Source organism: Leuciscus leuciscus, assembly GCF_965113295.1.
Source record: "Leuciscus leuciscus genome assembly, chromosome: 14".
Lineage (NCBI taxonomy): Eukaryota > Metazoa > Chordata > Actinopteri > Cypriniformes > Leuciscidae > Leuciscus > Leuciscus leuciscus.
This window is the reverse complement of record NC_138738.1, coordinates 19,804,944-19,832,706: the sequence shown is the minus strand read 5'-3', so window position 1 is coordinate 19,832,706 and position 27,763 is coordinate 19,804,944. Positions and strand designations below refer to the sequence as shown.

The 27,763-nt window shown below is 38.4% G+C and overlaps 1 protein-coding gene across 1 annotated transcript; it reads right to left on the bottom strand.

Moving 5' to 3' along the window:
• Nucleotides 1–12,604: 12,604 nt before the first annotated feature.
• Nucleotides 12,605–25,957, bottom strand: lmo4b (LIM domain only 4b). The gene is made up of 5 exons (XM_082137423.1): nucleotides 25,590–25,957; nucleotides 23,372–23,612; nucleotides 17,306–17,402; nucleotides 16,583–16,738; nucleotides 12,605–13,521 (listed from the first exon to the last, which is right to left on the bottom strand). The coding sequence occupies exons 2-5, from the start codon at nucleotides 23,605–23,607 to the stop codon at nucleotides 13,513–13,515; spliced, it is 498 nt and encodes a 165-aa protein (XP_081993549.1). The 5' UTR covers nucleotides 23,608–23,612; nucleotides 25,590–25,957; the 3' UTR covers nucleotides 12,605–13,512.
• Between the last annotated feature and the right edge of the window lie 1,806 nt (nucleotides 25,958–27,763).

Below are 27,763 nucleotides of genomic sequence, written 5' to 3'. Positions count from 1 at the left end.
ATCCAAGGTTTCTCATCAGTAAGGCATTGTCCCACACTGCAGGCATTAGCTGAACTAGATCCACTCTTTCCTCAGGATCTTAGTCCTTAAGCTGTTTTGAAAGAAATTATGCATAGGCTATATGCTGTACAGATACACCATAAATTGGGTCATATCTTAACCTATGACTTCCACTGACACACAACAACTCCCAAAATGTACGCACAATCATAAAGAAAGGTTTGGAAACACTTGACTTAATTTACGTTTCTAATAATCATAACATTTTGATCTAAAGACTTTTGCTGAAAGGTTTGACATTTGTTGTAAATAGATATATTGTGGTCACGTATGATATTTATTACAAATCATTGTTTTATTTTATTTGCAACTCTAGGCCAAGAAGTTTGGAAAATGGATAGATGGATGTTTTTTGTCTGTTTGTTTTGTGGTTTTGTTTGCAACCTTAAACCTTAGATGGATGGAAGTTTTTTTTTTATTATTATATAGAACACATGTTTTGTTTTGTTTTGTTTTGTTTTGTTTTGCTTTGCTTTGCTTTGCTTTGCTTTGCTTTGCTTTGCTTTGCTTTGCTTTGCCTTTGCCTTTGCCTTTGCCTTTGCCTTTGCCTTTGCCTTTGCCTTTGCCTTTGCCTTTGCCTTTGCCTTTGCCTTTGCTTTTGCTTTTGCTTTGGCGACGCTTTGCTTTGCGACCCAAAATAGGACAAACATTTTGTTTTGTTTCTGGGGTTTTTGTCAACACTAAACAGTATGGATAAAACATGGAATTGGTAACAAAAATGGCCAGAGCTGCAAAGGGTGACTACTTTGATGAAGCTTAAATATAAGAAAAAATAAATACAAAAATGGGACAATTAGTAATAATAATAATTTTAAAAAAAATTTGTAGATGTGTCTAAACATTTGACTGGTATTGTAAATATCTCATGAAACAATATACTATCTTTGAATTTAGGAATGTCTTGACTTAACTGAATGAGATGGGAGTTTGCAGGGCATCATATGCTTCACTATGTTATCACTAATCGCTGGGAAAAATCATTAAAGGTTAAGGAATTTAGGCAGGGTCAAGATCTGGCATCCAAAGAGAAATGAATATAAGTTACAGGTCGGAGACTAAGAGGTGTGTGTGTGGGATGAGATGGGAATGGGCAGATAGATCCTAAGCAGATCCCACTCCCCTTCATGTAATTGCAGAGATAAGGAAACTCATGCAGCCTCTTGGGCAGACAGTTTGGTGATTTACAGCTCTTTAATGGTCTCAACTTCAAAGCCTCCTAGAAAAATCATTAATAGATATATTTAACAATGTGAAACATTAGTCACTGCCAACACATTCTCTCAGCTGCAGTGTTTTAGAAAGAAGCCCAACGAACTGATTTCAAATGCTTTATTAATAGGTAAAGAGATAATTATTCTTTTCCCCCCGCCTTTTATCTCTCCTTTTCTCTGCTCTTCCTTTTTATGTAAGATTGAAAAAGCTGGCTAAATTAATGCCTTGTTAAGGCACAGCATTAATTTGCTTGTTCAAGCAGAGCATTAATTTGCTATATGATCTTCCATTCTCTCTCTCATATGTTTTCATTAACTTTAGGTCTTTCTTTCACTTTTTGCCTAATTTGAAGCAAGCCCATCCTGAAGCTATGGTGTAGCAGCTAGCATCTGCTCTCCTAGCATTTTGAGAAGTGATGCTCATATGGGTTATATAGGTTTCAGTCTTGCAACATTTTCTGAGCCCCTTTCCCCTCTTGTTCTCCCAAGTCATGTCCTGTTCCAACATTCTTTTCATGACAATATGTAACTATTTTACGTGTTGGCAACTTGGTGGCTAATTCTTATGAATTAATACAATCTTATTCATACATTTTTTGAACGATATTCTTATGGTCCATTGATGGTTATGTTGATTGGATGACCTTCATGCTGTCAGCTGTCAAGTATGTCTTGTTAAGCCATTAGTCTTTGTGTATATATCCTTCATGTAACCATTGTCTCTGGTCTAGCTTTGTTCACTGTAAATACAAAGTTCTGTCATGAAACTCTAGATGGCGCAGGCTAATAGGACCTACATGTAACTCAACCTGCTCGTAATCACATCATTATCTAAAGGGCACGGCTGATTGGTTCCTGCTGTATCAGTAACCAATGAGCTCACATGCTCAACCTTCAAATACATAGGTAGAACTTAGTAGTGCAGCGCGCTTTCAGAAACCCCCAACCTTCCCCAGCTCCACCTGTATAGATCTGCTACTGCTACGGGTAATTCATGTATGCTATATTGTACAGCAGCAGCATGTCTTACTTGCTCACAGCAGCGTGTCATGTATATATTGGCAGTAGCAAGACCTGTACTTGCTCTGCCGCATTGGCAGCAGCAATAACCTACAGCAGCAGCAGCGTAGCAGATCTATTCCGCCAAGTCCAAACATACAACATTGTCATATCCATTACCATGCCAAACACTCAGAGAGTTGTCATGACAGAACCTCTGTTGGTGAGTTTTATGTTTCATGTTCAAGTTTAGTTTATCAGATCCAGCCAAGTCTTTGTTCTTGTTGTATCTGTTCACATTGGGATTTAAAAAACAGCACTTTATTTATATACTCTCCTACAGTGAACATCGTTAGAGCACACTGATATTGCTGATATAGCTGCAATGATAAAGCCTTGTGCATTCCTTACAGTAGCATATACCCATTAAAAGCAATGAGCTATACACACAATGCATATTTCCTAACAATTTAGCATGTACAAGTAGATTCAGATTTTATATAACAAATAAAACATTTGCAAGAATTAAAATAAAAAAAACGTCAAGAACCATTCATTCATGGGGCCTTCTGTTCTTAATGTGGAGCCTGTGACATTAGCCCTGAACGGGGAATTGAATTGCTCTTAGAAAATCCTCTAGTGTCTTTAGAGAGACAAGAAGACTTGCAGAATTTCTAACGAGGAGTCTTTTCGACATCTAAGCTGACTCTGGCTGATTAATGAAAGCATTTGGTGACCTTTTGCTGTTCTTATGGAAGGTTCAGCCCTCTGTTCAGGGGCTCTGGCTCCGTCCCTCCTCTCTTAGCTCAGAAGAAAGATCTTCATCCTGGTCAGCCACACTGAGCCTCAGTGTCATTTTATTTTCACTTTTTTTCTTGTGAATTATTAATTGTGTTCTTTGCAATATCTGTTACTTATTTTGTAACGAGTTAAGCTGCTTAAACCACTTGGTTACTTCCTACTTTTGATACTGATACTGCAAAACTTGATACTGCAGCTGCTTCATATTTAAATGTTCTGGGTGGTGTTTGCTAATTTGTGAAATTAATGAGTAGCTGCAGATGAAGAGATCTTGGGTAAATGTGCTGCACGTCAGCCCTGCTGCTGAGGCTTCTAGATCAGGCTTCTCAGCCTGGGCCTTTCTTGCACTTCATCAGGGAGGCGTACACATGCAGTTACCCATCGAAGCGCAGTAAAAAATCTATCAGAAACACCAGTGTATTTATTTCCCTCAGTGGGGATCTGATTGATGCACACACCCACATATACACACAAAAACACGTACACAGGGAAAAAACACCCAGAGGAAGTTTAAACTTCAAATGATCCCACTTTACACTGGCATTTTCGGTTTAGTCCCTGCATAGCGATGGCGGTTATGAAACCTTTTCATTGTGAACGTATTGTGAGTGTGTCTTTGGTCTCGCTGTAGGAGTCTGTCTGCAGTCCGCCATGCTTTCAGGGGCTGACCGACCAGCCCAGCACTTAAGAGATGGCGCACTGAGTGTTATCGCGAGCCACGACTGGCTTAATGCATTATTATTGTTACCACATTCCCTCACTGAATGCTCCAAAGGGAGTGAAGGCTCAGAAAGGCTTTTCAGAAGCCCAGTCTGAGAAAACACACTGCCATAAATAGCTGAATTGGGCCCCGGTATGGATTGGTCATGGTTTTTTTTTCTCATTCCCCTCTGAATTGGGAAAGAGACTGTGAGGTCTTTAATTTTTTGAAATAAGTCTCGTATGGCACTTCATTTTACAGTGTTCTTGTTACACGTCACATGCAGTGACTGTAATAATAACTCTAAATTATGCATAATTACATGCAACTAACCCTAAACCAAACCCTAAACCTAACCCTATAGTAAGTACATAGTTACTTATTATTATTCAGTACTGAAATGTATAATTACACTGTAAGAATTACACCTTTAAAAAAAAGGTGTAACCGAAGCCAACTCTGCTCTCCAAAGCTGCATTTATTTGATCAAAAATACAATAAAACAGTAATATTGTGAATTATTCTTATCATTTAAAATAACGGTTTCCTATTTTAATAAATGTAATTTATTCCTGTGATGGCAAAGCTGAATTTCCAGTCTTCAGAAACATTTCTTGCTATCATTAGTGTTGGATTTTAAGCTTCAAAAAGTGCCATAAGAAGAATCATAAAAGTGGTTCATATGAATTGTATGTTATGTTTTTTAAGTCTTTTGCATGGAAAGTGCATGGAAATCAGCAATGAGTATATTGAATTTAACCATTTGTGCAACTTTAAAGACATGTCAACTAACTCTCATTAGAGTATCATTTGAGTATTGGTAGGCCGTTAGCCTACAAAACAAAACATGTGCTTGAAAAGTTATTTTATAGAATGTCTGTTGGCATAGCATCAAAATAAAGTGTTAGCAGATATTAAGCAGACAGTTTACTAATACTCTAATGAGAGTTAGATTACATGTAGGTGCAACGTTACTTATAGTCAACATGCAGAATGTCTTAAGGTGAAAAAAATAAAGGTAACACTTTACTTAAAGCGTATATGTATGTATAATGCATACATAAAGGTATTCATAATGTGCGCTATAATGCATTATATATTTTCGTAAATAATTGTAACCAAAGTTAAAATGCATTATAAATGCAGATTCTGAAATTGGATGTTTAATGCATTATACTTTCTAAATGTCTGTTTAATAATTAGATACGTATTATAATGTATTATAACTGTGGTTTATTCATAAAAGCATGCACTATAAGGTGCATTACAAGGCATAGGCTAATTAATGCATTCAAAAAAACTTTTATAATGCATTATGCATAAAGGCTTTAAGTAAAGTGTTACCAAAACAAAATATACAGGTGAGCGAATAATGAGAGAATTTTAATGAACTATTACTTTAAAAGATCAAGAAACAGCATAACACTGCAGCAGATGTGAAATTCAATCCAAAAATATAGTTGAATCATTTTCAGGATGACACCATTAACCTTTTGGTTAAATGCTTTTGCACTTTGGAAGATAAAACCTAATAGTGTGTATGTGTGTGTCTCAAGTGCTTGTTTGTGTGCGGAGCTCAATGTGTTTATTGCGGCTCCTGTCAAGGTGAGTCGAGACTTTCTGAGAGTAAAAGGGAGCAGAGTTACTAATGGAGGTGAGTCTCTTCTTTTTGTGTAGCGGAAAAATGAAGTATCCTTTAAATGCGCTTTTTCCGAGAGTCCATTGTCAGCCCCTGGGGGATAGGAGGACAGAGCGAAAGGGTGGTGCTTTCAATCTCATCGCATTACACAAGCATTTACATGACGGACAGGAAGGCCGTTTACGAAAAGTGAGCCCTCTCGTCGTCAGGAGCTAACCCTTTTAGCTGAGAGAAACCATGCCCTTCTGGAGCCGTTCACAAGTGCGTTAGCAGCTCACCCATAATGGCCAGGATTGGGTTACCCCTTTACTTTAGGGCAAACAAGACTAGCCTTAATTGCCTTACCAATATTTGCATGTCCCTCTTCGTGTCATCGAACACCCCGCTAAGTAACTGAGCACCTCCGCCCCTGCTCTATTTAAAGTTGTTTGCAGATGCCACGGAAAGGCAGTTGAAACAGTACAATTACTAACTAGATTTCACACGTCTTTCAGACATCTCGGTTTCACCTGCGGGTCGTTTCATTGGCCCGTGATTCTACCTGATACAATATTTCACAAGGTGGCATCCTTGATTAGTGTTGACCTTTTGACAGACTGGACATCGATACCTTGCGGAGGGTTTACGTGTTAAAACATGCGCGGAGGAGAAGACAATGTTCACACGTGTTTAATTATTGAACCTACGGGTTAATTATTCATGTCCATAATATGAGTATGTGGCTGGAGTGGGAGAGATAATATTTTTCCAGAGAATGTCTTTTAAAGGGACATACCGGGAGGATTGCAGCCAGCTGGCTGGAGCTGTATTAATGACTGAGAGAGTTCAGTTGTATGAGGCTGGCCATAATGGTAAATGCATGTACGATTCGCAAAGAGCTCCGGCCTGGAGAGTGACGGGGGGGTGGGGGGCTTTTAGAGCAATATGGGCTGTTTTAACACAGCTCCACTCAAGTACCGTGATGCTTTATGCCTAATGAGAAACTTGGATCCCAGCCGTCAGAACTATTGCTTACTTTTGCTATTTGATGACTTTTTTTCCACTCTCTGGCTGTCTTATTACTGGAATGTTCTCAATTATCGTGTTACAATTTTAGATGTTTTGGTTCTTATGTGCATTTTAAAATGGAGAGGGCCCAATATTGCGGTTGCTGTCAGTTCAAGACATTGAAGAAAAAAAAAAAACCTCTGCGTGTTCCTCATTGAAATGGGCTTGAAATGTGTCACATTCCTTCCTGATGAGTGCACTGATAGTGCTGAAATGTTGACTTACATAATGACAGAGCTAAGTGCACATAGTTTACACCCATCCTGACACATTTACACATCAGCCTCGGCACCTGACCAAACATCCCATACGTCAAAAACCAGTATTTTTTTCCACTTTGGTAATCTTTACAAGCGTCTCTAATTGCCAACTATTATACAAATAAAGAATTTCTGTTTAAACAGTGATGTTGTGAGTGTCTGCCTTTTTATTTATTCTTTTAAAATATAAGTTTGAGGTCAGTAAGATTTTTTATGTTTTTGAAAGAAGTCTCTTATGCTCACCAATGCTGCATTTATTTGAACAAAAATACAATAAAAACAGTAATTGTTGTGAAATATGATTGCAATTTAAAATAATATTTTAGATGTCATTTATTCCTGTGATGGCAATGCAGAATTTTCAGCATCAGTGTCATATGACTCTTTCAGAAATCATTCTAATATGCTGATTTGCTGCTCAAGAATCATTGTTATTATCAATGTTGTAAGAAATTGAGCTGCTTAATATTTTAGAAATGCGTCATTTTTTGGTAAATCCAATACTTATGTATATATTTATTATTATACAGTATATTGTATTTATGTTTGATGAAATGAGGAAAATATATATTATATGCACTATTAAACACTCACAAAATTAGTTATTTGGATGAAATAAAAGGGCTATTAACCTAAAAGTTTCTTCATTACAATAGTATTATGCATTTTTAAACTCGTCACGTGATGTCATGGTTGATTATGTGAAGTACAGCAACCAAAGAGTTAACACTTTAGAATACTTCTCCATCATTAATGAATAACTACACAGGAATAAATGAGTAACACAATATTAACATTCTAGAACAAGAAACTTTACTAGATCATTACTAGATAGTTATCATGCTTTCCACTTTATAATACTTTTCCAAATAATTTGTAATTCCTTCTGAAGTATTTGGTAATACTTCATAATACAGTAGCTAATTACAAGAGGGTTACCATGATCTTTAGAATGAATTATACATAATGCATTATTCACATTAATTATGAACCTATATAGTAGTTCTTAGTAGCTCTCTGGGAGGTATGAAAAAAATAGTAGTTATTGATTAGCTAATAGTGAAGTACCTCATTCAACTGTGCGCTATTACTTACTCATTAATTGATCAAAGTTTCTTGTTAGTTAGTTACTAGAATGTTAATAATGCATTACTCGTTTGTGTGTAATTATATTATTAAAGGGGTCATAGAATGAGAATTCAAATGTTCCTTGATCCTTTGACAGTTAAGAATTCATTATATTAAAATACAAAAAAATACAAAATACACAAAAAAAAATCAAAACGTTCTTGTTATTCCAAAAATTGCTTTTATTGAAACCAAGGCAAGCAAACGACAGGATCTAAAAAGTGGAGACTTGTGACGTCACAGGGCAGCTTTGGCCCCGCCCACTGGAGCATTAGTGAACAGCAGACATCCCAAGTCTCCCGGAAGTTCCGGGAGTCTCCCGCATATTGATAGCGGCTCCCTGATGCCCGCAAATCAGAAGCAAGAGCGCGCAAGCGTAGCGCGCGCACGGCAGAGAGAGAACTTGCGTGTGTGTACTAGTGTGCGCCTCGGGATTTTATCTCTACTCTCGAACCGAATTCATCAGCATTCAATGCCTTGTTGATGCTAGAGGTCAGAGGAGAATAGGCCGACTGATTCAAGCTGATAGAAGAGCAACTTTGACTGAAATAACCACTCGTTACAACCGAGGTATGCAGCAAAGCATTTGTGAAGCCACAACACGCACAACCTTGAGGCGGATGGGCTACAACAGCAGAAGACCCCACCGGGTACCACTCATCTCCACTACAAATAGGAAAAAGAGGCAACAATTTGCACGAGCTCACCAAAATTGGACAGTTGAAGACTGGAAAAATGTTGCCTGGTCTGATGAGTCTCGATTTCTGTTGAGACATTCAGACGGTAGAGTCAGAATTTGGCGTAAACAGAATGAGAACATGGATCCATCATGCCTTGTTACCACTGTGCAGGCTGGTGGTGGTGGTGTAATGGTGTGGGGGATGTTTTCTTGGCACACTTTAGGCCCCTTAGTGCCAATTGGGCATCGTTTAAATGCCACGGCCTACCTGAGCATTGTTTCTGACCATGTCCATCCCTTTATGACCACCATGTACCCATCCTCTGATGGCTACTTCCAGCAGGATAATGTACTATGTCACAAAGCTCGAATCATTTCAAATTGGTTTCTTGAAGATGACAATGAGTTCACTGTACTAAAATGGCCCCCACAGTCACCAGATCTCAACCCAATAGAGCATCTTTGGGATGTGGTGGAACGGGAGCTTCGTGCCCTGGATGTGCATCCCACAAATCTCCATCAACTGCAAGATGCTATCCTATCAATATGGGCCAACATTTCTAAAGAATGCTTTCAGCACCTTGTTGAATCAATGCCACGTAGAATTAAGGCAGATCTGAAGGCGAAAGGGGGTCAAACACAGTATTAGTATGGTGTTCCTAATCCTTTAGGTGAGTGTATACATGGTCCCCACACAGACACTCCACTTCCAAAATACTGCACACCTCTATTCACAGAACAATATATCACAATCTCAGCACCCATCAAATGAAAGGCCTGCTGTGATTTTTTTTTTTTTTTTACTTCCTATACTTAATCCTTTCTCATGTACCCTGTCTTCAACAAGCAAGCTTTGACCTGTTCAAATATCACAGCATTACAGGCCCAAACATGTCAAAGCCTATTCATTTGCTGCTAAGATATTCTCTTCATATCACTCTCTCTCTCTCTCTCTCTCTCTCTCTCCCTCATTCCTATCTTTCAATAGGAACATCGGGAATTTTATTGTCTCCATTTTTTATCCAACTATGTTGTTTAATAAACAATCCTCTCCTGAACAATAATTTGACTTTAAGTTCTAATTAAACTATTTATCTCTTCACCAGTCTATGTTCTACATAACACACATTTTGAATCAAAGGGAAGCTTTTGTATGACCTGTTTCTCCCTGAGCAGAAAAGCCATTTGTTTGGCTCCATTGTGGTGGCTTAGCTCCATTAACTCGCCTTCTTCTGTCCCACATCAAAGCCACATCTGACATATGGATTATGAGTGGAGAAATTACGTTTTTTGAAATATGTCGCTCACTATCTACTATCGAGTTTGGCTCTGGGAGAGGAAAACCTGAAAGTTTAATTTTAACATTGCTCATTCACGCCACATTTTAAGTACAGCAATAAAGGCAGAGCTAAAGATAAAATATATTAAATATAAACAACATATGAAACATAATTTTTTTAACATTAAATTGCATAATATTCTGTTCAGAATTATTGTTGTAAAGACAACATTAACAGCTATAAAGGCTGAGCTAAAAAGATAAAGACCAAAAAGATAGATGATATAATAGTATATATATTAAATATACCAAAAAGATAGATGTTATATATATATATATATATATATATATATGCAATTTCAAAACAAAGCCCTTTCACGTGAGAACATTTTAATTGGAAAAACATGAATGCTGGAGAAATCTTGAATTCATTTCCATTTATTAGGATCAATTTACTCCGGTAATTGCTTTAACATTAGCAGATAATTGTCACATACATGGCTCTCGTGTTTGCAGTTAAAACACTAAATTACTTGAACAGATGTGAGTCTGACCTTTGTTCCAGTGAAACAAGCTAGCTGCTTTCAAGTATCTAAGCTATGTTACGCACAGTATAAAGCACGTCTAAATATAACTTGAAAATAATGGCAATATGTTATAATCATCATGACCAATGTAATTATTATCACAACTGTTACTTCTGCTGAAATTAGAAGAGCTGTTGTCAAACACCAACTGTTGTTGGACTACAATCACCTGTTGCTCATAAAAGTATTTTAGAGATCCTGTATCCGTTACACATTATACCGGCACCATATAGTAAAAATAACTAGAGGACACTTTTAAACTTGAAGGTTAGATGAGCGTTTGTACCGATCAGCAGACAACTGTTATGGTTTCGCAATGAGACCGTGTCTTTTCAACTCACAAACACAAAAAAAGCCTTTGGAGCTCTATGATTTTCCTCTGGAATCGTTTGGTTGAGAGTTATTTAAATGTACTTTAGCATGAGTCTCTCTACAAAAGAGACCAAAAGACATTCCTCGAGTTTTACAAGTGAGGCAAACTCTGCTAAAGCACTTAGGAGATGGCTGTGTTTTTAGACCGGCTAATTTGAATTCCTGATGCACTGAGAAAAAAGGCAAACTCTTGCACCTGTTATGACTACACTTTCCATGTTGCTTTAATAAAAGCATTCAAAGTGTATTTCCACAAAATAACTGTACACTGTGCATCGAGATGTTTTGCGCTCTCACAATGTAGCTCTAGTGTTCTTAAACATCTCACTCAACAAGGTTTGAGCAACAGATGTTTTCAAATTTGGAAATATATGTTCTCAGCAATGAACATTGCGTAGAATATTTCAGCAAAATACGCACATTTTCACTTCAGGTCAGTAAGTATATGGATACAAATGTTTTTGTAGCAAGATCTCCTCAACTACACACATAATAATAAAGGTTCTTATTGGCAAATTTGGCATCGATGGTTCCATGAAGAACCTTTAACATCCATGTAAACTTTCCATTCTTTATAGTGGAAAAAGGTTCTTTAGATTATAAAATGGGTAACACATAATTTCGATGGTCCACTTACTAAATATAAGTAACTTTGCAACTACATGTCAACTAACTCTCACTAGAGTATTAGTGTGCTTAATATCTTCTAACTCTTTATTGTGATGGTCCTCAAACAGACATTCTACTGTCTATAAGTAACTTTGCAACTACATGTCATTCTACGTTATTCTACCCTAACTTAACAGTCTATTAACAGTCTAATAATCCTCAAACGAGAGTTAGTTGACATGTGGTTGCAAAGTTACTAATAATGTAAAAAAAAAAAAAAAAAAGGGTCCTTTTTAAGAACTGTTCACTGAAAGGTTCTTTGGGAGTATGTATGACATCTAAAAAAACTTTTTGGAACCTTTATTTTTAAAAGTGTATGGGCTAAACAAAATATTCTTTGCGATTTAATGAAGATACAGTTTTTGACCTTGCCACAGGCTGTAATAAAGTGCTATAAAAATTATGGATACGATGAAAGATTGTCACCATGCTCCCTGTCCACCAGTCTGACAACTGAGTGCGGATTATAACAGGATATTCTGGGAATGCAAATCAGACCCTCTTCATACCCATTAAGTCGAGCAACAGCTTCAAACGCCGATTTGTTCTGCAAATAGCCCATTCAGTCCGGGCCCAAAAAGCTGCAACACCTTTCTCTCCCCCTGCGGTAATTGAATCTTCAAAGAGGCATTTCCACCCCCCTGTCCTCATCCGCTACAAGGACCGTGGAATGAATAGCCTGTTCATATGAAAAGAGAAGAAAGTATACATGTTTATCCATGTTTAATTATCCACCCCGTCATCTGCATTCATAATTACGGCATAAGAACACGGACAGACAATTAAGGGATGGATAGATGGTGCACGATGGCACCATAATTTTTTCATATAAAAAGTAGTTTTGCTAATGAGCACCGTTCTCGAGAGAAACTCAGCAAGATGAATTACTGCGATCATACAAATCCTTTGGTCTCCTCATGGAAAATTGGATGTAGAGAGTGTTCTTTCAGATACTGTACATAATTCATGGTGAGTGACTGAGTGACAAGAACACCTGTGATAGATTTAGGACTAACCCAATGTAAATACGTGGTGCTTAAAACACATACAGTAGTCCACGTACTTCATTGAGCCTAAAAACACTTTTCACATGAGGACTTTAAACCAAATTTCAAATTAAGAATCTTTGACACAGAAATGCAGTGAACGATTTAAATAGGATTAAAAAAGGAATGTTTTTAATCTCATTTTTTATTAATTAAATACACCATATCGGAGCAAATGTCTCTGAAAATATCACAAATAGATTTCTCTCTCATTCTGCATTTATAGGTTGACAGCTATGAGCTTCATTTTTTGTTTGTTGCGTGGTTTCAGGTTGGAGGGAAAGGGAACAGGGTTAGCTGCTGTGTAGTATGTACGGTAGCCACAATGGGACAAAAACATTTACATGCATACATACTGTACATGGTAGTTTAACAAATACACCAAGAGTGTTCATGATTTGATTTCCACAAAAAAGCCACGGATACTTCTTTGAACCCAGTCTTCAGGATTTTTATATCATCCGAAATGAAACACATTCCCTTTACAACATCTAAAATATAGAAAGAGAAGATACCATGTTGTGAAGAAAAGGAGAATAGACAAGGTAGGACAAAAATATAAAGGAAAAAAGAAAGTCAGTATTCCCCCACTAAATTTTCAAACAAGAGTTATGAAAGCAGATTCAAAAAACGCTGCAGTGGATCAGCTTCGTTTGTCATTTTAATTTCACCCTCCTGTCTCTTTTTACCCCAAAACAACATCCTCCGGCTGGTCTCTCTCTGTGACAGTCTTTGAGTCCCTCGGGATCAGAGGTCTCGCATGGGTCAGTTCATGGAGTCCTCAGTATTCCTCCTCATGGGTATTTTCCATCCATGATTCAGGAGTTTGGAGTAAAGGGCGAGAATTGAATGAAAGGGGAGACTCTGACTATTGCAGGTCAAGGTGAAGCTCAAGCCTGAGTTTGGCGCTCTGGTTCGAAGTAGCGGAGCTTTGAGGAAAGGAGTGGGATGGGGTCCGATCCAAAAGGTCTTTTGTGACAATGAGCTAGGGGCTGAAATGAAGGCACACATCCTGCTTTGAGCAACACCTACGTCCTAACACACCTGAAGAACAGAGAGAGAGAGAAAGAGACCTGTTAGCCACACTTAAACAGAGAAAGAATGACAACCAGTAAATGGGTCAATGATACAGTACATTGTGTCAAAAAAAAAAAAAAAAAAGGTGTGGCGTGGTGTAGCTAAAATAATCAAATCAAAATAAAAACTGATAACATTTTCCTTACACAATACATTTGTGTCTATTAATCATAATAATTTTGTCTTAATAATGTTTTTTTATATATATATATATTTTGAGTAAAAAAAAAAAAAAAAATTGTAACAAACCTAAATATAATATAAACATATCTCTTGCCATGTCACAAAAGGTCAAATGATCTGATATTTTAAGAGACTTATTGACCTTGACACATAGTAATGAAAGTAATGAAGGTCTGCATGGGTACTCTCTAGGATATTTTCTGTTTATTTGAATTGTTTTGTCTTGTTTTTAGTTTTTTGTATGTTGGTCTCATCAAAAGTATGAATACATGAAAAATTTAATATTTGTTGTTTTACAGAAATTAAAATGATGTTCATCATTCATATTAGAGGTTATTCAGGTTGAAATGTCAAGTGAAATAATGCATACATACATATATATATATATATATATATATATATATATATATATATATATATATATATATATATATATATATATATATATATATATGTGTGTGTGTGTGTGTGTATGTATGCATTATTTCACTTGAAATTTCAACTTGAATAACCTCTAATATGAATGATGAACAATTTTAATTTCTGTAAAACAACAAACATTTATTTAATTTGTCTTAATTTGTCTGAATCAGTCTTACAACTTCTCTGAAATCATACAAAATAGCTTTCAAACAGAGTCATAAAAATTGCATGTCCTCTTAAATAACATACTCCATTCTTTTGTCAAATGAAGACCGCCAGCTCTGCTAAATCCCCCCTGCTAAACTTATTGATCAGCAAGGGCTTTCAAACCCATCTGCTGCCCTATTTCCTCTGCATTTTAAGGACATATTGTAAAGTTAGTCTCTTTTTGTCTCATTTTTAGCAAATGATGTGCCACAGTCCCTAGGGTGCTAAGTTCTTGCGCAGCCGAGACAATTATCCAAACATCCAAGTCCCAACGTTCTGCTTTCACAGACAGTCATGGCAAACTTTTCCACCCTAACATTCTCCTTCCTTTTGTTTTTTAAACATTCTAGGGGGGGCAATTTGCTTTCCACGTCTTACCTCAAGTTACAAAGGGGTTTCAGGCTACTGTAATAGTAATTGCAAGCCCCCCCCACACCACCCCACATTGGAGGGCTAATTAAAGAGACAGGGGCTGTGAAGGTTTGGATCCCCTGGGTTCAGGCTCAGCATGAGAAATGTAATTTGTCTGTCCTGAACAAAGAGATTAGGGAGAAGCCGGAGAGCTACTTAATAAATGAGCATCAAATGTCCTCAGCCGTGGACACGGACAGCACCAATTATGTCACCATGAAATTGCACATAATAAAAACAATGGCTGCCGGACGAGGCCTCTATCTGTCTAGGGAAGCGTTCATTCTCTTGCGCGTGCACCATTCTGCACCGGCTTGTTTCGGTTCCCAGCTCATTTCTATATAGGTTTGGAGAAGCAGGAGAATTGCACAAACTGCTACATTTGAGCAGAGAAAACGCACAGCGATATCATAAATTATGGTGTATCTTCACTGCAGTGAGTAGCTGAGCTAAGTCTTTCTTAATAATGATTCGAATCTCTCTGTACCAAGCGAAAACACAACTGTTTAAGTATCTCCTGAGGACACGTGGACCTTCTCTATTCCTGCTGGTGAAGAGGGGCATCTGGGTGTATTTAAGAACTCTCTCTCCGCTATAATTAAAGCAGCGAGGCCAATATTCAGATTGCATTTTAGCATTAATAATTCAGCTGTTTTCACTACAATTGATGTCGGCACATAAATAAACAATGAGGCCTCATATTTACACAGTGGCAGCCGCCGAGCGAGAGCAGGGAAGAGGAAGGAGAAGGAAATGGAAGGATGGGGGCTTAAAGAGACATTTAAAATTAAGCTTGATAATGCAAAGGCTTTCAATTTGAAACGCAACACGCATTTGGAGCTAATTTGTAAAAGTGACGATGCCTTAAAAGGCCTCTAACAGAGCACTGAGCTTAATGGAGCTCTTTCCCTGCTCGCTACATCTCTCCTCAAACCATCTTTTTCCTGTTGAAGGTGAAATAAATGTTCACTAGGAGACTCGAAAACTGTCCGATCTCTCCCGTACGAGCTCCCACATCCCCGTTGTCTCTATATCAATACTGATTATGTGTCACTGAGCCGTTATTTTCAGTGCTGCCGAGTGATACAATCGGCTGGTGGCTGACTACACAATGAAGTCTTATTGCAGACGGTCCCAAAGGCGAGAAGAGGAATTAGGTAAATAATTTGCCTGCTTGCCGTCTGGTTTTGTTTATTTAAAGCTTGCTGTGCAGCGTCGGAGGAGCAAATAGTCAAGACAGAACTGTGGAGTTGAAAACATGGACGAAAATGGGACAGAATGCTTGCTTGACGCCAGCTAGCTTTTGTCTTATTTTAAGTCTTGTTGTAAAATTAAACCAGATTAAGATACATCTTATGTCATTTCTATAAGGATATGATGTAGTTTGGGTAAATGAAGATTTGTGTTAACAGAATTTGACATGGTTTACATCTTGTGGAACACTGTGAATGGATTATACATAATCAGTATTGAATATGAACGTGTCAAGGTTAGGTAGGAGGGAATCATTTTCACCTTACCTGTCCTGTAACTAAACAGATTGAGTTTGCTCTGATCTCATTTCAGCAAGTTAACAATAATTGTGATAAATTAGCTTTCAGCCAGGACGAATTACGCTTGTCTCCCAGACCTGAACTATGGGAGCTCAGCATTATATCTGTTCTTTAAAACTACAATACGTAAATAAAACAGATATAAGAAGCAATAATTGTGATAAGTTAATGACGATGAGGATATATACTGAATCTATTATCAGAGGAATCTAAGTGGGAAACTTTGATAGCAGAAAGAATGTGGCTCTCACTTTCTGGTCAGGCAGTAGAGGGTTAGTCTGCAGTGAACTCAAATGGCCGTTGATGAGTGCTGTGGGTCTGTCGTGTTCGCAGAACAAGCTGCCGTTGATGTAGTGAAACCGGTCACCAGGGACCAGCCGGTTCCGGCAGGTAGAACATGTGAAACACTGCAGGAGACAATAAAAAAGGACTCCATTACCCACAATCCTCAGCGCATTACCTGCATCAGATCTCTGATCAATCTCTGGTAAGGTTAAATCATAATATATACATTTCTCATTATTTCTTCTGAAAGTTCTACATGCACATTTAATGCTAAAAATACTGACTAAAATTCACAAACAATATTTTTGATTTGTATATATATATATATATATATATATATATGAAGAGTTCAGATGCAAAAGCCTCTAAATGCCATCTGAAATTTTCTTATAGAATGATAATTTTTATCAAGCTTGTATATTTAAGTTCAGTAATTTCACTTAAATGGCAATTAATAGGTAATCTTCATGGCCATTTGAGTGAAATTATTGAATTTAAATATACAAGCTTGATAAAAATGATCATTCTATAAGAAAATTTCAGATGGCATTTAGAGGCTTTTGCATCTGAACTCTTCATATATATAAGACAATCATTGAAAAACAGACTATGGACTGTGAAAGGATTCTGGAGTGCAATGGAGCATTTAATTTTAGAGTAGCAGTGGTCAGTTAAAGATTAAAGGTTACCTTGAGATGATACACGTTTCCCTGTGCCCTCATAACCAGTTCACTGGCCGGGATGGACTGACCACATGCGCTGCACGCCCCACTGTTCCCAAATAACCTGTGAAAAGAAACAGAGACATGTTAGCATAAAAACATCTAAATCAAACCAGTATGAATGTTATAGCATGATAGAAATTACCATCATGAAAAAATATATAAAATGAATAACTACGAACAAAATTATTCATTAAGATAGTACAAAATGAGAAAAAAAGAGATAATTTTGTGGGCAAAGACAAACATCATTATCACATTTCATACCATTATCTCATGAACAATATCTCCTTCACTGAAATGATCTATTTTCGTTCACAGTGTGACCTGTGCAAAGTAAATCTGTTTGCTTTAAAGACTAAAGTCCTTACTGTATTGATGACACTTTAAAAGTAATAAGCTACATTCAGTATTTTCTTTAAACAAACCGACTGAATAGAAGACTTGGAACATATAACCAATATTTCTGAATGCACCAATGCAGCATTTAATCAAAAATATAGTAAAAAGAGAAAAAAAAAGAGAAAAAAAAGTTGAATTGTGAATATTCAGCAGACATTACTCAAGTCTTCAATGTTACATGGCCTTTCAGAAATCATTCCAATATGCTGATTTGGTGCTAAAAAAATGTGTGTGTGTGTGTGTGTGTGTGTGTGTGTGTGTGTGTGTGTGTGTGTGTGTGTATATATATATGCGTTTACTGTCATATTTTATCAAGCCTTGCTGAATGAAAGTATTAATTTATAAATTAAAAAAACAGACCTCAAACTTTTGAACAGTAGTGTATATTGCGTGTGAGTGATGTGGGTGATTTTTATAATGTTTAAAAAAAAAAAATTATTCTTGGAGATTGACAGTTACAGTTACAGTTGTTACATTGTATGGAAGAGAGCAGCGTGAATATTTTTCAAAACTTCTCTTTTTGAGCTCCACAGTAGAAAGTCATTTACGTTAAATTTAGAACTATTTAGAAAATAATTAATAATTAGTAACTGAAATTTTTGTGACTGATATTTTAAATAAAACACACTGGAGATGCACATGGTCCTTATTAACACCGACACAAATGAATAGTTCTGTGTGCATCAGAGGTTTGTTAACCTATTTGGCCTTGTTTTACTGTAACAATGAAATCCTTGCAAGGATAGTTTAAATCATTTCAATCCTGTACCCAGGCCTCCCTTTCTCCCTCTCTCAGTCTCTCTCTCAAACACGCAAGCAGAACAAATTACATCTTCAATATTCTGATGTAGGAAAAATAAAATCATAGTAATATCAGCAAACCAAATGAAAAAATCCTGCATCCTGTCCTCCAAAAGCCTCTGCCACTGGGACTAAGTATTACCTTTGGTGTTCATTTTTTGCAACCTAATAATAACCTAGAACATAAGCAATCAGGGCCTAAGAATATTTGATTGTACATCTAGGCGAAGACACAGCGCATTTGCCATTAGGACTCAAGCGAGTGCTCAGTCACCGCCGCCTTTCCATTAGAAACCCTCGGCTACCCGGGTTGATATATAATGTGCATGGGTTAACCTTTTCAATCATGGTGTCAACACTTTAGATTTGCTTCTGCTCATCTCTTTCGTCTCTAACCTTCCCTCTCTCTTTCTCTCTCTCTCTCTCTCTCTCTCTCTCAGTCTCTTGATAATGAAATGCTTGCTCCTGCTTCCTTTCTATCTGCCTTCTGAGTCCACAATTTAGATTACTTCATCTTCCCGAGCAACAAACTGAATGAAATTTCGATTTGAGCAGAAAGTAATTTACTGGGATCTGGACCCATTTGTCATCATATCTCACTGGCTGTTTGCTCTATCACTGCACTTTTCCTATGCAATCAAATAAGACCACAGCTTCTGACAAGCTCCAGAGAGAGAGAGAGAGAGAGAGAGAGAGAGAGAGAGAGAGAGAGAGAGAGGGGAGGGGAAGGAAGCAAGAAAGAAAGAGACTGTTAAAAGGATGGAGGGAGAGAAATAGGAAAGGCCAAAAAAAGGAAAGATGAAGGAAACGTTGCGAGCGTGTTCCACGTGTACACGGTTACAGATTCAAGGAGGATTTCGACCCACAGAATACTTTCAACTCATAAACCGATAATGTGCGTTGTGCGAATGCCGATATAGCATCACTGCACACCTGGGAACATAGCATTCCAACATAGAAACAGCTGTCGTCTATGACATTTTGCATATGCATGTGGCGTTTATTGAGGGCACTACATGACGAGCAAGTGAAGCTTTAAGAGTTTCTCTTCAGCGGCGGATGTAGAGTGAGGAGGGGGGGAGGGGAAAACAAATTTGGCTGTGGCATCGATTGGAGCAGCTCAATCAAAACTCAATTTCAAACGTAATTAGCTGTAGGCTTGTGACAACAGCATGGCTTCAATGGCGTCGATGGGCCAGTCATGCTAGGCAAATGTCAGGGGGGGAAGGTCTTTAAATGCTGCAGTTTGATTCACCTGTAAAATGACATCTTCCCCCGGCCTTGAGAAAGCAATCTGCCGAGCCGCAACGTGTGCTTGATTTGACAATCCCAGATCGCTTGCACCTAAATACGCTTACAAACACGCGTTATTTGGGATCCGGGCTCAGAGTGTGCTCCCCTTTTAATTGCCCCGTTGTCTTTCAGAGAAAAAACGAAAAAAAAACGGAAAGCATCTCCAGGCAACCTTTTTATTTTCTTGCCAGTCTATACGCAGCGTAGCAGGTTAATTATTTGAGCATGGGATGGCTGCAGATAGCATTTGATTTAAAGGCCTGAAGGCTTTAGGTGCTCAATTAAGTTGCTATCAGTCTGCTCCTCACCTCTAATGGTCTCTTTCACCATTGAACTCTGGTGCTGACGAGGGGAGCGATATCATGGGTCACCATAATTAAAGCCAAGGGACTCTTTAATTGCATTGACACGACCAGTTTTGGCTTCCTTCTTCTCAAATCAGCCTCTCCTTTGTAGTTTTCTCACTTTCTAGGTATTCAGCCCTTTGATCAATCAGAGGAGGAGGATTTTGTCAGCGAAACATCGCAGAATGCTGATTTATTGACTTGTCTCGGAACAGGCGGAATAAAGAAGGGGCTACAATCTACGACTGTCTTTCATTGCGAAAGCAAGACAAGAAGTCTGTCTGCGCTCCATAGGCGATGTCTAGAGGATTTAATTTGGATACCGACTGTGAGGTAAAATACAACCTAGCAGGGCTGTTCTGGGCCATCTGGCAGAAGCTCGGCCTCTTAAGCGGAACCTTTTGAGTGGAGTGATGTAAGTTGGTACAACAATGATTTCTGCAACACAGTCCATTATAAAAATGCCTCTCAACATTAGCAGCCAAAGCACCTTAAAAGCAACGGGCCATATTGATACTTAAGCAGGGCTTTGCATAATGGCAATGTTACATTAGGGAGAGAGAGAGAGAGAGAGAGAGAGAGAGAGAGAGAGAGAGAAGGTGGGTGGGTGAGTGAGGTGGTTTTTGGGACGGGCAGGGGGAGATTTCACGGCAAAGAGAGCGGGAGGGCGGGTGGGTGGAGGGAGCTGAAAGCAGCCAAATGACACTCGGTTAATTCAGAGTAACAGATCTAGTCCCAAGTGGATTGAAGGCCTTGAATTAATTCTGTTATGACAAATCAAGATAAACGTTTCCCCTAAATTGCATGCGATTTAATTAATTTCTGAGATCCAAGTATTTCCTGGCTTAATAGTTCACATGCTCCCGTGCTGTCATAGTGCTTGAGTGGGCAGACTTCAAAGTGATATTAAATAACCAACTATTAGATTTACCTAGCACGTTCTATTGGAAAAGTGCCATTTAATTACCTGGCTCTATTCAATTAAAAGGACAGTGTTTTTCCCCCCAACCTACCGGTCACATGATTGCTCACTCCCCAAATTAATTCTCTCTCTCTCTCGGTTCTCTCCAGCTCACGCAAATATCAGCCATGGCTTAAGGACAACATGATTTCAAATGAATCCCTCCTGCTTCTCTGGGGCTAAAACTGCTGAAATCTACAACTCAAGCCGGTTGCCCTTGTGCTTGGCACTGGTGGCCTCGAGCTGAGTGGTATCAGAAGCCTATCATCCCATGTCATTTCTCCCCCCCCCCCATCTGCCATTAGGGAAAATGGGATGCTTTTCACTCGCGCCATACCAATCAATCGCTAAGCCTTTTTACATCAGTGGTATTAATATAATTCTGGATATGTAACTTCATTATTTACACAGCAAGGGCAATTTAATAATCCATTACAAAAATAAGGGAGGCCCCTTTAAAATCCCCTAAGGGGACTGGCCTTCGCAATAATCCCCTCTTCTCTCTCTCTCTCTCTCTCTCTCTCTCTCTCTCTCTCTCTCCCTTGCTCTCCAGCTCTCTCAAAAGCCAATTTGGTTAATTAAATGTTTTGTTTGCAATGTGGCTCTCATTCATTTCGGACACGTCATTGGAAGCGGATAGGAGCCAGGCACTAGATCTCATTAGATAAAACCCATCAGGACTAAAGGAAAATGGAGGGGGACTCTAATTAAAGCTTTTAATTGTGTGGACTCACTGTCAGATGTTATTTTTCCCCTCTCTCTTATCTCTCCTCAGATCACAGGCTTGCGCGAGTTGCGTTTTAGCTCCGTTCTCCCGCCCGACGCGCTCTCATTACAAGGAGAAAGGTGTAGCTACTTTTCCCTCCCTGCTCGTTTTAATTAGGCTCACAGGCCCGAATCTAGCGGCGAGTCTTGTAGACTTGATCCCTTCAGATCAGGTGGAGTGGAAAGAGTGAAGGCACTCTTCACATTTGGACTGGTCGTCTCAGGTTTGCTCTGGTTGACACCTGTTGTTCCAGCCTGCCGGCAGCAGTGTCAGTGTGGGGCTTCGCTGAATTATCCAGGGGCAAAGCGCATGCCAAGGTAAATACTCACTAATGACTGTACCTCTGCCAAAAAACACTCTTTTCTGGCAGGAAGAGCAGATATATCACAGAAACTTCATTTTAAGAATTAACTTTTAAATTGGACTTCCTGTTTTTGTGAGAAAAATATAGCCATTCCATTATCAAAGTCACTCACACTGTGTTTTTCCATTCCTCAAAACCAAAGAAACAATCCAAGAAGGCTTCAAACTTCTCAATGTGAGAAGTTCTGGGGGGCTCTTAGGGTTTTTATTTTGCCCTTGCAGAGGTCACGGTGTTGAAGGATCAGCCTGTCAAATCAGGCCATCCACATCAGCTGAGTGAGACTGCCGGGCCGTCACCCAGCCACCGCTTTGGGTGTCAGACTGACTTGCATAAATATTTAAAAAGGGTCTTTCTGCTAATTAAATGGTCTCTTTGTGATAAACAAAACATGGCAGAGAGGATGTGAAAACTCTTTTAAATTCCTGCAGAGTCGAAGGTCAGCTCTGCCTTACCAATCGAGTTTTCTAGCGTCTCGTAAAGCAAACACACACACAGCGCGGCTCCTTTAGCTTAAGGATGAAATATGGCGAGAGCCACAGACTTTCAGATGTTCTGGAGAAAGAATCTCCTTCGTCTTCTGCTCTGTCAACATGTCAGTGGCTTGACCTCTTTTTTAAGAGTGTCCCGTTGAGGGTTTAACCAGCGCGCTTTAACGAGGGCCGCTGACGGCACAATCCGAGACACATGTTCTCAATGGAAAATACGCTCTGCTCCGTGAGAAGCTTGATGGCTTGTAACTTTTTCCTTAATATCTTTTTTTTCTTGACAACCATCACTTCATCTAATCATTACATGCCTAATGTCATTTCATGTGGTCGCTGGACTGTCATAATGTCCAGATGTATGAACTATCTGAAGTTTGGCTTCAAAGACCATGAAAAAGCAGCCGAGCAAAACTAAGCTATCCTCAAAAAGATCAGAACACATTACTGAAGACCCCATTTAAAATTAATTTCACAAGCGCATCAGAAATCTGAGGAAACTTGAGAGAATGCCCTTTATGAACACAAAAAGACCTCAGTGCTGACACGTTCTTCAAACACAAGAATATGGTTGTGATTGTGACTTGCGCAGATTGAAATGAATAAAAAACGTGTCTAACCTGATGTAGTCGTTTCTACATAGGATCATGCCACTCTTGGTGTAGCAGGATGTGCCGATTTCTCCGAGTTGTGCCTGGCAGCAAGAGCATTTCAGACAGCGGCTGTGCCAATAACTGTCCATGGCATACAGGAGAAAGCGATCGGCAATCTTTCCCCCACAGCCCGCGCAGCGCTTCCACGACAGAGATCCCGCTCCAACAGGTGGGGGCTGGGCACTTCCTCCAGGGTTCACCATTGTGTCTGCAGAAACATATAGAGACAGAAGGGGAGACATGGTTAGAGCAGAGCAGTCAGGCAAGATTTAAGAAGTTTTTTAAATCTTTGTAGCTATAGGATATCACAAAACAATAAAAAACGGCATGTTTTTAAAATAATTACGTTTTTCTGCACAAATTTCTTTGCTACAAAACATAAATAAAACTATTTAACTATACAAAAAATTTTTACAAAAAAAAAGGATTGTGACCCTAAACGTATTCGAATACCATCAGCATTACTTACTGAATCCATACATCTTGCAAAGTCAGCACACTTTAAGTTTCTCACAGAAGTCTTGTCATTGCAGTATCTAAAACACCTGGAGCCTGAACAGTGAGCCAAAACACTGAATGTTTTCAGAGGCACACTTCCTAAAAGCTCTTTTGAAATAATTGAAATGCATATAATGCCTGCAAGCAAGTCTGAGAATTGTTTTAAGTGGCAGGCTGTCCTTGATCTTTATCTAAGTGGTGAAGTCAGCTCCTTTGGTCCATTTGTGATAAATGTCTGTTCGCTGATAACATTAAAAGTCGCTGGAACAATTAAAGAGGCGCTGGTTCTTGTTAGGTTGTCTACATTGCTTTTAAACTACATTTACCTGAACCTTCATGTGTGTGTGTATGTGTGTGTGTGTGAGGGAGAGAGAAACAGAAAGAGAGACCCAAGTGCTACTGTGGTCATAACTGGAGCAGTTAATTGGGGAACCCTTAAAGTTGTATGATCCATTCAGAGGTCGACATATTCCACTCGCTTTCACTTAGGTTATCAGATGACGGATTTCCAGCCAACATCATGAAGAACATTCAGCAGCGATCACTTTAGGGACTGGTCACTGCCGCGTGAAATTACCCCCGGTATGTTGGATCATTCAGCATACGCAAGAATCAGTTAATGCCAGCCTACAGAAATATCTGCCTCTGACAGAAATCACATTAACCACGGACCCTCATTTATGATTGCAGTTTTGTACTTTGCTCTGTTGATCCATCAGTACCGCATGTGTGCACTTCTGCTCCATCCTTCCACTAATACATCTGAAATTTTAATCTTTCCCAGGTTTCATAAGGAGGACCGCTGGACCGAAGTGGGAAAGATTAAAATTTAAGATATATTCGTGGAAGGCTGTAAGCCAAATCTTTGTTGAAAGGTAATTAGAGGAGAAGAGAGAGGCGGGGGGTTGAAAACATTGCACTGAGAGAGGGAGAGAGGCATTCAGTAACCCCATTAGTGGAGGCTCTTAGGGACAAGCAATACCTTAGTGCTGATTAAATCTAAAGGGAGATGAATCAGAGACCGAAAGTGACTCCCCCAGATAAATAAGATCGGACCGTCGTCAAGTTTCATTCCCAGTAAGAGGGAAGAGGGAAGATTTGAAGAGAAGGAGGGGGGTGGCTTTTAAGTCAAATGGGCAAACTCGAGTAATTACACGGACAGGCAATTTAAGCGAGGGGATGTGCAGAAATATAAAACAGATCAGCAGCCCATGGCCAGTAATACAGATCGCAGCTGTTCCTATTACAATGCACAAGGCACAGCAAAACATGCAGAATTGCACTTGTGTTGTGGATTGTTGATCCTCTGTAGGCTACAGCATGCGCGCACTCCCAATGCATCCATTTGATATTATAAACTCGAAATGCATGCAATTTCCACCGAGCTTATGGTCTTTATATGGGTAAACACACAAGAGCGAACGCTTGTTTACCAACACAATCTCTAGTTATGACGTTATTTGTTACGCGCGTGACATGCAACACAAATGGCACAAAATATTAATAATAAAAATAAATAAAAAAGTTCTAAATAAAAACTGACATATTTTATGCTTACAAGTGTAAAGGTTTTAATACTGATCTGCAACATTGTGTCGCTCCACAACAAATGTATCTCCTTCTCGCGACACTATGAAATTACTATTATTCCTAAAACAAAACGTGAGTTGTAGAGAAATGCACTTACCGCTTTGAAATGTAATGGTTGAATGGTTGGTGAGAAATGTACAGCAGTCTGTTTGTCTCTGTACACAATAAAAAAATAACGCACACAGTCCAACAAACTCACACACAGAGCGCGTGCATGAATACTTCTCGCTGCTGTGAAAGAGTCAAGGAAATGGAGTTTTCAGATTGTATTTCCACTGTTGCCGTCACCTTTTTCAAATGTTCTGGTTATCACTGGAAAGATCAGCGGCGGTTTTGTTAAACGAGCGTTCGAGAATGTCTTCCGTAATTTCCATAGATGAAGCGAGCGCCTGTGTTTGCAACTGTCCTCTCGCGCTGTTGTCTCACCGTTGCTTGTCGCTTGTGCTCTACATGTGTCAGTGACAGAAAAAAAGCCTAGAGTAAACCTCATCTCACATGATGACGTCAATCAGGCTGCAGCCAATCACGACGCACTCCATACAAGCGGAATGACAAATCCAGCCAATCAGGAGAAGTAGAGATTTACTAAGACACACACTGTTCAAAGGAGGAAAGATTGCGGTTGAGTGGGTTCTGTCTGCTTTTTGGGATTGGATAGGGCAGTGGTTCTCAAGCGGGAGGGTCGGGACTCGGGACCCACTAGGGGGCCTCGGTAAACTTCCAAGGGATTCCAATTAAAGATAAATAGTTACCTATAATATACTGAAATAATTTCACAATTAAAACGCAAAATCTGCTAGAATATATGTGCATCAGATTTCTTAATCTGCAGAAAAAGCAAGAACTTTTCATAACCTATCACATTACTACAACCATGGCAAAAAAGTGTCAGTTGTTAACATAACTAAAATGTTTGTATTGGTTGTTTTCACTTTATTTACTCATGTTTTATTTCATTTAGTAAAAAGTTAGGCCCTATAGGCTATTTACAGAGAGTAATTTAAGTAATGACAAATGTCTGCAGAAACAAATTCTGCATCTGGAGAACTGCAGTGTTCACAAAACAATCAATCAATCAATCAATCAATCAATCAATCAATTTATTTATTTATTTATTTATTTATTTATTTATTTATGTATTTATGTATTTATTTATTTATTTATAATATTTTTTTACTTAGGCCTATATAATATGTATTTTGTTCCTATCGTCTTTAAAAAGGAAATTTTGAGATTAAACAGAAATAATTATTTGTAATGTACAAATTTGCCAGTTTTTATTTTTATTTAAAAAAAATTTAAGTTTGAAACAAACTCTTGTTTTTGTTATAACAGCAGAAGTATACAGGAATAATAATCATATGTAGGCTGTAGGAGATACATTCAAATACTGACTTTGACAGTGGGGGACCTAAGATTGGAAACCACTGATAAAAATGGCACAATCTGTGCATGTAAAAATGATAAGCAAGCCGGATTCAGAATTCTGTGAAAATATTTATCCTGAAATTGCAGACTATGGTCCTTCTTATATAAGTAGACCAAGCTTTCCCATATGAAATAAACTTTTCAATCTTTCAATTTTCTATATAAGGTTGACTAGGGTATGGAAACTGTACAAAAGTCCATTTAGTTTCATGGACAACAGCCAAGGTCTTGCTTATGTTCCTTATTACAGTGGCGCCATCCACTGGTGCAAAGAAGAACTACATTAATGGATTTTGTTAGTAATAGATTTTTTTTTTCCTTTACTAAGACTAATCATAAAGTCTAACCTAAATAAAATGTGAAAATAATCTATTAAATCATTAATTTAATTAACTTCTGATGCTGAATATGTCACTTTTTTTTTTTTTTTTTAGAAACACCAACATCCACAATATTCTTCAACTAAGGAATATTAAATAAATAGCTGTTCGTATTGGCTCTATACCCAGAGATTAATTCTTTGCTATGGCAATTGCTCATGTAGGGTTGTCTATTGCTCACATTACTGCAAATAAGTGATTAAATGTTTGTCATTTTTGTCATTTCACAATTAAAGAACCTGTAACAAGCTAACAGCTTTTTCTGCAAAAAGGCCATCAGTCATCTGACTGAAACTGAATTTCTGTTTACTTACAAATGCACTGTAACTTGTCTTGTGTAAAAGTAATGCTGTCTTATGCATTATTGTGCTCTGTCATGAAGACATGAACACGTTCAATTAATGAAAAATGACCGCTCTGCAGTGTAGGGTTTTTTTGGGGGGATATTCATTTTTTTTATGAT